This window comes from Xiphophorus maculatus, chromosome 1 (assembly GCF_002775205.1).
Source record: "Xiphophorus maculatus strain JP 163 A chromosome 1, X_maculatus-5.0-male, whole genome shotgun sequence".
In the NCBI taxonomy this organism is placed as follows: domain Eukaryota; kingdom Metazoa; phylum Chordata; class Actinopteri; order Cyprinodontiformes; family Poeciliidae; genus Xiphophorus; species Xiphophorus maculatus.
Genome location: NC_036443.1, coordinates 27,605,780 through 27,616,912, shown reverse-complemented (window position 1 = coordinate 27,616,912; position 11,133 = coordinate 27,605,780). Strand labels below are relative to the sequence as shown.

General features: G+C 39.5%; 1 protein-coding gene across 4 annotated transcripts in view; it reads right to left on the bottom strand.

Moving 5' to 3' along the window:
* Positions 1–646: 646 nt before the first annotated feature.
* plekhg5 (pleckstrin homology and RhoGEF domain containing G5) overlaps positions 647–11,133 on the bottom strand; it is an 82,566-nt gene continuing 72,079 nt past the window's right edge. For 3 of the 4 annotated variants that reach the window (XM_023337293.1, XM_023337279.1, XM_023337297.1), the window contains 12 exons: positions 10,067–10,234; positions 7,116–7,211; positions 6,719–6,919; positions 6,014–6,124; positions 5,745–5,894; positions 5,520–5,657; positions 5,297–5,416; positions 5,077–5,209; positions 4,731–4,846; positions 4,463–4,617; positions 2,021–3,016; positions 647–1,926 (listed from right to left, as the gene is read on the bottom strand). In XM_023337293.1, coding sequence (XP_023193061.1) covers positions 1,917–1,926; positions 2,021–3,016; positions 4,463–4,617; positions 4,731–4,846; positions 5,077–5,209; positions 5,297–5,416; positions 5,520–5,657; positions 5,745–5,894; positions 6,014–6,124; positions 6,719–6,919; positions 7,116–7,211; positions 10,067–10,234 — 2,394 coding nt within the window. In that variant the 3' untranslated portion in view covers positions 647–1,916. Of the gene's footprint in view, positions 1,927–2,016; positions 3,017–4,462; positions 4,618–4,730; positions 4,847–5,076; positions 5,210–5,296; positions 5,417–5,519; positions 5,658–5,744; positions 5,895–6,013; positions 6,125–6,718; positions 6,920–7,115; positions 7,212–10,066; positions 10,235–11,133 lie in introns of those variants that run through there. The other variant, XM_014468738.2, reaches the window with a different exon arrangement.

Genomic DNA, 11,133 nt, shown 5'->3' with positions numbered 1-11,133 from the left:
TTTTTGAAGACATCTCTTGTGGTCTGATGAAAGTGTAACTGTTTTGCCAATACAACCATAGTTACTTTTGGAGGAAAAACCAGGATGCTCCCAACTGTGAATTTTTTTGGTGGCAGTATTATGTCGTGAGGCCATTTATGCTGCATCAGAAAAGAACATTTTGTGGAAATATTTATCATCCAGGAAGTTGAAGTTTGGATGCAAATTGGTCCTCCACATGGACAACAATCCTACACATAAAGCCAAAGTGTTTACAAAATGGCTTAAGGACAGCAAAGTTCTCATGGAAGAATGGCCCAGAACTTCAGCAAACTGTTGTGAAAAATTTGAAGGGTAATCAAATCCGACATTCTCTCATTACTGTAGCGTTTAGAAAATATAAATTACTTTGGTAATTACAACTGACCTAAAAGGGGAGGTTTGGCCTGATTTAACTGCAAATAGGGAGAAAAAAAGGTGTGTTTCTGTGTGTGTGTATTTCAACTGTATCTCTTCTGGTCTGGAAATGTCCTGGAATACCCCAGAACATGCTAGTTTCCCCCTGACAACCGGTCTACCGTTAGCAATCCAAAACAGACGGGTGGATCGATAAAATTCTGTTTCCATTTTAATATAAACACAATGATTGTATTGAAAACAAAAAATGTAAGGTATTTTGTAGGTTTTTTTTATTATTTCATAAGACACTTTGTAGTCATTCCTGAAAGAAAAGACATGATTTTGGTTCTTAGCATGTTAATGCCTGACATGACAAAAAAACCAAAATATTAACAAAACACATGTACAAATTATGAAAGCAAACATAAACAAAATCTTATATATAAAACATAGCAGGGGTAATAAATATTATAAACAAAAAAACAGAAGTAAACAATTTCATTTACCTATTTGGTTTGGGGGGGGAAAAAAAGTTAGTGATCTGAAAAGCTTTTTTTAATCTCCTGAAGAACGTTGTTCAGCTAAAGCGCTGCAGAATAATCACCACAAACCTCTTTCTTCAACCTGCTAACATTACTAAGAAAGAAGCACATGCTAGTGAGACTTTCCTTTCTTCTTGTGAATCCATTTTATTTTTATTTGTGTGCGCGCTTCAAGCCGGAACATGTATAGTGCAGAAAAAAAAATACCAAAATGGCTTCAGTCACCCATTTTTAGTCATTAGTTCAGCAAAAAAAACGCAAACAGTAAACACAAAGTTGAAATTAAGCTGAAATGCGATTGGCTTATTTGGATTCCTTTTTTTTTGTGGTTGTTTTTGTTTTAGTTTTTGCTCTCGCAGGATTACACAGGCCTCCCATCTTTGGGTGGGTTTGCATAATCAAAGGAGATGGTGATCAGTTTCGGTTCAGTCAAGAATCGAAAACGCATCATACGCAAGCGACTCATTACATGGCTGAAAATTTCACTCCTTAGTTTTGTACTTAGAGAAAACTGTGCAATAGTTTCCTTTGTTGAAGCAAATCAGGAGCAATACAAGTGTCCAGGTGGGTTTTTTTCGTTTTTTTGTTTTTTCTTGCTAACACACAAGTGTATTCAAGATTTGGTGTCTCTTTCTTCAACTCGTGAGTGAGAGAAAGGGAAGAGTTCAGCGTCTCCTGTGTGGAGTGCAAGGACGAGGTTGCCGAACCTCCTCCTGGACGTCTCCCCGCTGCAGGTTCCACCCCTCCAGTGCTACTTCTTTTGCAAAGTGCAGGCAGTAAATGTTCCCTCCCTTTTTGTTTGAGGAATTCAAAAACCAATGAAACATTAAAAAAAAAACTAAATGATGATGTATAAATAAAAAAGTCCAGAGTAGCAACTGCAAGGGAGAGGGCAGTGTGACAAAGAGTGCATCTGTGTCTATAGAAAATCAGTCTATCCAAACCAAACAAGCGCTAACCCTTGTGATGTTGATGCCGCTCTGCCGTTTGGAGAAGTTATACCTCCCTGGAAAGAGAAAAATAAAGATCAATAGGCATGTTGCTGTAGATGCAAAATGATCTAAAATCTACAGTTTGAAATTTCAAAAGCAGCGACTTACGATGCCGTCAGCGTGGAGTTTAGAACTAGAGTTGTGCGTATCTTGTAGAGCTGAGCTAACGTTAGCTTCTTGTGCTGCTGGGCTGGAGATTTCCTTTTTTTGTTTTTAGGTGAATTCGTGTCTGCTGTCGTCGTCTCGCATTTCCTATCTGCTCTGCTAGACGGTGCCGTCTCCCCATCCACCTCTTCTTGCGTCTTACGGTTGAGCATGACCTTGGCCCGGCTCAGGCTGGCCTGCAGTTTGTCGGCGGGCAAGCTGGAGCTCAGGCAGTCTTCGGAGAGGTTGAAGCCGTTCCGCCGCAGCTCCGACAGGCTCTTGCTGTGAGCCAGAGAGGACGGGTCTACGTCCGTGCAGTCCAGTTCCTGGGACTCAGAGTTGAAAGAGTGTGTGTGAGACACGGGGTTTTCCTCGCCGTGGACTCGCTGCAGGAGGTTGTCCTCTGAGCGGGAGAAGGTCAAAGAGGTCAGCCTCTGTATGCATTGAACCTTGGACTGCACAGGAGGCCTCCGGCGAGGTTTGGTTGACTGCACCACAGACAGCTGGGACCCTACAGATGCATTCTCTTCCTCCTCCTCTTCCTCCTCCTCTTCTTCTTCTTCCTCCTTCTGTTCTTCCACTTTCCCATTTTTGCCAAACTCCACCTCCTGGTCTTGCACTACCTCCACCTCCTCGCCCTCACTTTGGATGGGCTGTGGCTGCAGCTCCCGCTGAAACGACTCAGGAGAGAGGGTACCATACGCACTGTCCATAGAGAGCGACCGCCGCTGCGGGTCCAGCTCCTCGTTCTCCTCCTGAATCTGTCCGATGTAAACGATGGGATGCGCTCGGTAGGTGGACTGCTGGAGCTCGGACCTGTCTGACAGGAGAACCAGGTCGGGCTCCGAGTCTCTGCTGGAGCATTCCTCGAAGTTTGTGCTGGAGGCAGGGGATTGTTGGTGCTCAGTCGGCTCATCCACATCCATCACAGACAGGGTCTCGGTCGAACCGTCTGACTGGCTGCAAAGACAAGATTTTGAGCTTTAATAAAAGTGGGTGTCAAAAGTGCTAAAAACAAGAATAAAGTCAAGTGTGACCATAGCAGACTTGGATTAATTCTGTGCAGCCCACCGAGTACATTTCCAGAATTATACAAATTTGGCCCATCCAGCACATGTGGTGGATACAGATAAAGATTTTCTTTAGTCAGGGTAAAATTATTACAAACATAATTGTCTTACAACACAAAGTATTATTTTTTTATAACCAAGTTTTTAGAAGTAGAACCACATTTATCCAGAAACCTTTTCTGAAACAGCTTAGAAAATAAGATTAGCTATGCAGCTCCATACATCAACTGTAAATGTAATCAATGTACATGTCAATGAACTGAATGTTCCAGTTCCTTATCTGCCTTCCCAACGCTTTTCGTCTTTTGATAGACATTGCCTGTGGCTAACCTTGAACTTCTTTAGCTGAGGTTATTTTTGACATTGTCTAGTCTACTTCATGTTGTCAGACACGACCTACTTAAGTGACTTCTTGATTTGACAAGTACTAGTAATAGAGCCTACAAGTCACTATGTGTTGCTGTACAATATAAATCAACTTTAAAACCATACAAAACATAAAACCAACATAACAGAGTAAAATAATATATTTTTTTAAAATATATTTTTTAATATTTCTTTTCTTTGCAGAGTGTAGCAGGGCAGCCACCTGAAATGTTCTTGAATAGTATAATAAAAGACTTGAAATTAAACTATAATAAAATTATATTCATGTTGTTCTTTAAACCTGCTGTAGTTCTTAACAACGTTGGTAAAAAAAACGTAAAAAAATTGAGCAATGTTTAAAAAAGTAAAGGCAATTAAAAAGTACCAGTTTAAGAAGATTTTATTAGTTTATATACAATATATGCATAATTAATGCACAAAGGAAAATCCGTTTTCACCAAGTAATTTTTTTGGTTGCCAACTAAGTGCTTTGTGGTGTGATTTTCTATACGAAATGAATTAAAATACATTGAGCCTAAAAGCAAAACTAAGTTTATTGTTCTTTAAAAAAAAATAGACAAACAAAAAAAACTAAACAAATTTTCTATAGTAAGTATTAAAAAAGCAAGTTATTTTGTTTTGAAGAGTCATGTTCCGATTTTTTTTAAAAAAAGCGCTTAGCTGAACCGAAGGCAAAAAGGCTTTTAGGGTTGTAAAAGTTGCCAATCCCTGACTTAGGCAGAAAACTTTTTTACAAATGGTCATAATAAACTGATTGAAGTACTTATTAACTAGGGTTAAATTTGAAAGGATGCAATTGACTTTGACTCTGCAAGCATTATTACATTGAACTGACTCTGTATTTAAGTGCAAAATTGTTTTGAACTGGCACTAATTAAACTGTACTGAACAGAATTGGTTCAAGAATGAGGCCAATAAGTGGAGAAAGTCAAGTGGAACATCACAGTACCTGGAGTTCGGCTCCTCCTTGTGCCGAAGGATCGGGGAGCTGGTAGCGGAGTTGCTGCTCTCATCTTCCTCTTCCTCCTCATCCTCGGCTGTGCATTTCTTCTGAATGTCCTGCTGTCGGAGGGCTTCCTGACTGCGGAGCCTCTGCAGCTGGTTCTAAAAGAAATCACATAACGTTTAAAAAAAAAAGAAAACACCAAAAACTAATCACATCATCATATATGGACTGCAAATCTCTCAGCTGAAAATGGGAGAACCATTTCACCAACCTGGACATTGCAAATTGCATCAATCCAGCTTCGCCCCTGGGAGGCGCTGTTGGCTTGAAAAGTGTAAGCTGCTACTGCACTCTTGAACTCATTGAGGTAGATAAGGATAAAAGAACCTAAGAACACAAAGAAATTCATTATGTCAGTGCCACAGACAGAAAAAGATAAACACTTAATATTTTTATTTTACTGCTCATATTTTGGCATTTTATGCAGAACATTGTTACAGTTCTTCCATGTTGCGGATTTCCTGCTTTCCTCCAATTCACATTTCCAGACAAAACAAAACATTTGAATCCTAAATACTAAAATCTGGCCCAAAAAAAAAAAAAAAACTAGCACTCACCAGGATCTTTGAGCTCCTTACAGACGACGTTGTGAATGAGGAGAGGCTGTCTGATAATTTTAACCTTTTCAACTCGTTTCACCGGTTTGGTAATTAGCAGCAGGTCGGTGAACAGGAAACAGTAGACCTCCATCTGCAGGGCAAAAGTCAGAAACCAGGTGTGACTTCAAAGAGCAGAGCGCGTTGTGCGTTTACAAGCGGTCGTGTGACTCAGTCTTACCCTGCTGTCCTTGCCCTCTTTCATCCTCAGAGCTCCCTCGAGGTGCAGCTGTCGAGTCTCCTCCGGTGACGTTTCTCTCATGGGAGACATTAGATCGAAGCGGTTGTACTCTTTGAGGATCTGAAGAGGAGAATACCCCCCAAAAAAAGAGAAAGCGTGAAGCAAGAGCTTACATAAAGCCTTATAACTGACAGCTCTGTGGTGTCATAAATTAGCTTCTTGCCTTCTCCACTTCTTCACTGCTGCCCTCCACGGCCTCATAGGAGTCTATGCGGGCCGAGATGGTGGCCAGCTTCTGCTGCTCCTGACGCTGTCGCATCTGCGAGTCCACGCTGTTGATGAAGCTCTCCACTGTGACCAACTGAGACACACAAAAATATTCATGTTCAAACCTGATGAAGGGTGAATAAATCCCAGTAGGAATAGTAATGGTTACTGGGATCCTCACCATGCTGTTAACGATGTCGCGGGCCGACGGCTCGTCAGTTTTCTTCAGTATGCTCTTCAGCAGGAGGGGATACTTGGTCAGTCTCTGATGAGGCTTTGCCAACATGTCGGCCAGCTTCAGACGGTTACATTGCTTATGGGTTTCTGCCCACTAAAGACAAAGGCAGGAAGTCAAGCGTCAAAAACACAGGGGAAGGATGAGTGTGTCCGATCAGGGCATGCTGAAGGGATGTAGAATTAGCTTTATGGGTGACAGAGTGGCGTACTAACCGTAACGTATGTCCTGAAGGGTTCATTGTCCCTGAGAAGTGTGCGCATGTACTCCATGCAGCTCTCCTCCTCCATGCAGTAATGAATGTATGGCTGGAATCTGGACCCAAACTGAAAACATGAAGGCATAAAACAGATATTACTACATCGGCAAGAGGGGGATTCCTAATTACTTCTTTAGAGCACATCTTCCAGTTCTGTTTTGTCGCTTGTTGGAGCCACAGGATGAGTCAGGTGCAAATCATCTGGGAGGTGATTGATAGGAGCAGAGCAGGGCAGAGCTGCCTAGGCATTTAGCTGTGCAGGACACTGTACTAGTTACAGGCTAAACTTATGCACCTTACTTTGTTTCTTTCCTGAACAAGGAAAACTACATACTCCCCTATTTAGATTATACTTAGATTAACACAAAAGCCTTCTTAGTTTTTTCTGTTCTGTATGTACTGTACCATTGCTAAATGCTCCACTTCAAAGTTTTGAATGCAAATGTGATACTTAATTCTGGGTTACTTTCAGGTACATGAAGCACCTGAAATCACGCTGTCGTCAGATTTTTCCGTAACTGTATGCGATAAACTTGGTAAATTCTCAAAAACTGAACTCATTTGTATTGTGTGTTTTTTTTTTTCTTTACTTTCTCTGTCTTTTGGTAATTTCTTGCCGATAGAATACACACTTTTCCAGTATAGTTTAACCAGTACTGACCGTTCTGAAGCCATCATGGAGGTGAGTTGGGTCGAGCAGGGCCCGGGCCTCCCTGGCCTTCTTCAGAACGGGCAGCATGACATGGTTCCACAGTGAGATGTGGAGCCGGACTATTTCCTGGATGTTGCTGAACAGTTTGGTGGGTTCCACATCCGTCAGCAGGCCGCTCTCCTGCAGGTTCAGCAGCCCACACTGGAACAACTGGAAGAAATGGCATTCAAGTTTTAGGTTTACTGCAGAGACGGCAAAACATTTTATTGCTTCAAAATCCCAACAAGGAAGTCATTGTGTAACTTATCTGCCAAAATACAGATGCGTCTTGTTGCACAACACCCTGTAGCAGTATGTGAACTTTACATGTGTGGCGGCAGATTACAAAAGCTTTCTTTGTACTTACATCAGTGATGACTCTGAGTTTCTTTATGTAGGTGGCTTCTGTATTCAGCAGCTCCCATATCGCCTCCTGCTGGTGGAACTGTCGCTTCGTCAGCACCTACATGAAAACACAAAGGTTTTCTTGATGAGTATGACACATTGGCCCAAACCTTTGTCTCCGAAGTACAACTGACTAGTTTACCAACAGCCACCACAAATGAGCTTCAGCTAAGTTCCAAAGAATTTCATGGTAATTTTTCTTTTAAAAAAAGTAGAATAAACCTGTTAAGTATTAAGCAAAGATTAAAAAATCGTTTTACTTTTAATTCTTATAAAGAGATGAGCAAATGTTTGAGCATTTAGATGTTTTCTAGGTCTGTTAAAATTTGTCAGCAACTTCTCCATATAAATGTTAAATAAAGATTAGAATGAAGGACAGAATTCTAATTGAATAGCTTTACATAATATTTGACTTGCTCGTAAAGACCAACTTCTCTTGCTTTTAGGGATATACAACAGAAAAATAAAGAATCCTGAAACTTGGGTCTGAGAAAAGTTCAGTGACCATATTAGATATGCATGGAAACTACGTGTTGACAAGTTTTTCCACACGTGAATTGTCCAGCGACTTTATTTTCGTCTCCTTCCAGCTTTAATTTAAAATTGTGCTGCCTTTCATGCAACACGGAAGTAGGACGTCAATACTCATTTCCTCTGGCTTGCAGGTGAAAAGCTACTACTCAGTGGTTATGTATGCAGCGTATTCATAATTACAGTAAATACGCTCTAATATGATTCTCCGTACCAAGCTAAAGTAAAATTCTAAACTAAACCATCTTCCTTTTTGTCCCAACAGTCAAGTGGAAACATTAAATTCCAAATGTTTCCACCTTTATAAGCAAAACTGCAAACAGCGATTGAATTCAGCCTATAGAGGCGTGTCCAAAGTGTGGTCCGGAGGCCACCTGGGGCCCTTTGAATGATTTTGGGTGGGCCTTACACCTAATATTAGATTAGTACAAACTTTCACCAAAAATAAAAATAAAACCCTGCTTTTCTGATGAAAAGCGATACAAAGAGATACAAATTAAATATCAAACATAAATTTTTATAGTAAATCTGTTTAATAAAAAGTTTGTGTTGTGTTACATGTTACCAGATTTTTAGACCACTTTGGCTTTTATCAAAGACACAGTGTCTCCAGTTATAATCTCAAGACATTGATGCACAAGACATGAGATTGCATTTATCTGCATCCCACTGTGGGTTAGGCAATATGGCTTTAAAATAAAATCTCTATTTTTTCATACCACATCAGATTTCCATTTTTTCTCTCTCTTTTTCTTAAAAAAAAAAAAAGAGAAATATTTTCAAAACCTTTCCATCATCCCATATGGGAGTTGACCTGAATTCAAAGTCCAAATAAATGCAAGCTGTAGAACATGATGGCAGACGCTGGGTGGGCTGACATCACTCTGAACTACAGAAACCCAGAGCGCATTGGTGAAAAAAAACTTCCAGACATTCCAAAAATGAAATCTTCATAAACAGAAAGTTTGATTTATTGCCCAACTCTACAGATGGTTGGTTGATTCATCCTTTGACCTACAGACCGCACCAGGATGGTAACTACTTCCTTGCCCTCGTCTGAAATATGCAAGTCTTAAATGCATCTTCCACTATCACCCCCCCGAAAAAACTTTTTTTTTTCCCCTTCTGAATTGATCATCTAAAAGTGATACCCTGTTGCGATTTGGAGCTGATTTGATTTATTTTTTTAATCTAAAACATTAAAAAGGGTCAATCTTATCAAAAACATGAGATGGTGGCTAAAAAGAAAGTAAAGCTAAACCAAAGAAAGTAGAGCTAAAAGTAAAAGTGGATCACTCAATCCCATAAACCATAAAAAAGTCAATAAAAATCTGGAATTTGCAAATAATATTCTCATATTTTCCAGTGTTTTCACTGAGCAGCACTATAACTCTGAGTTATGCAGCTTATATAACCAGCCTTCAGCAGTAAATCTCCTATAGGAGGGAAAATACAGCAACCGGACAACAATCTGATTAGCCATATACTCATTAACAGGTGAAAGCAAATGACAGAGTAAGATGGATGTTATCGTTTCCAAAGGCATTTACAGCTCTAACTGCAATATGCTTTGTAAGCTTTATTGCTGGAATACAGGTAAGAGGGGAACAGACAAGAATGGATGATAAGGAGGATACTAGGAATTTGATCAGCAGCATTGTTTGGTTAAATCACAAAATGGAAAATGTTGCTCAGAGGTAGATGTTGACATTTATTGTATCTTTAATTATTTGTTATGGAAAATTTTCTTATAGGAATTTTGATTTATTGTTGTAAATTTCAATTAGTGATGATAAATAAAAGAAACTGACAGAATGATCAGTAATTTCATTTTTGCTGTTTGACACTGTTCTGCGAGAAAAGCAAAAAAATATCAGTATATTCAAAAGTAAGATTAAATCTAGCTATTGTGTGCAGCATAGTGATGTAAATCACACGTTTTAAGTAAAAAAGTCTGAAGAAGCCAGATTTAAATGGGATTTTTTTTAGAAACAGTATTTAGGTTTGTGGCATTATGAATGCTGTCAGACATACAGTTCCATTTTTAAAACATAGTTACATTGTTACCACAATAGTATAACTGAGTATAAAATAAATAAATAAAATCACGAGAATGTATGAGAATAAAAGTCACAATATATAAAGTTATAATGCTACGACTTTATTCTTGTATTATTTCAACTTTATTTTTGTAATTTTATGACCATTTTTAATTGGTATGGCTCTAATAGTTAGTCTTACAATAGTACCATAAAATAGTCAGATAAAATTCTAAGTCCATATTGCCCACATCTACGCAGAGGGAATATATTAGTACACATGGGAACAAATAAGAAACTATTTTGTTTACAATTGTTCTAGATGTGAACAAAGTGTTCGTACCTCAGGATCGTCCAGCAGCGTCTTCCAGCTGTCCTCCATGACCAGGTTGGCCTCCTCCTCTCCCTCCCAGGAGTCGTGGTGGAAGGAGAGCTGCCGCGGCACCTTTGGGAGCCCAAATAACGAGTAGGAGTGGAGTTTGCTCTGGAGCTGCTCGAGACGGTCCAACTCCTGCAGCAGGAAAAGGTCCAGATCAGGGCCAAGATTGCATGCTGAAGTCAGTGTTTTAATGCTTTTAATGGTGCCTTGATATTTAAATCCAAACGTTCAGCTCTTTGTTCAAGCTGGCAGCCTTTACACAGTTATGAAAATGAGCTCTGTGCATTGAGACCACTTTAACAATAGACGACAGGGGAGTGGGGGTGAAGGCTACAGTTGGGTAAAGAAGCTAATTATAAAAGAGTCTGCAGTGAATTTAGAGAGAACATGATTAGATCTGAGCTTATTTGTCTGGTTTTGAGACAGAATGACTGACAGCTGCTGAACCCTGCAGCACAAAGGATGAGAGAGGTCCAGGTTCTGGTCCTGAGAGAGCTAAAGGGGGCAAATCAGCCAAAATAGAGATGAGTCTGGAACTGACAAATGACTGATTGTGTCTCTGAACGACATCTGCAGTTGTGCCGGATGTGACCGCAGGGTTGGGTTGGACATTTTTAGACGCTAGCACAATGCTCTTCATTTGAGTCAAAGTGGATTAGAAATGTAGATAAAATGAGACGGAGGTTTGAGCAACCAATGAGCTTTAAACCAAAATTTCTCCTCAATTGTTACATATAGATAAAAAAATATATATAAATATGATATGGATAACTGAAAATAATTTTAAGTTTGATTTAGGGCTGAAACAATTGAAATAATTGAAATCAATTATTGAAATATTGTCAATCAGTTATTGACTGTGTGTTCTATGACTTTGTATTTTTGTGGGGTTTTTTAATGGAAAACACTTTGAACTTTATGATTGCTGAAATGTGCTATGCAAATAAACTTCATTGATTGAACCAATAATCAATTAATCTGGAGTATACAGACAAAAAGAGGCCATTTGCTGAAAGAACACACTCAAGTCT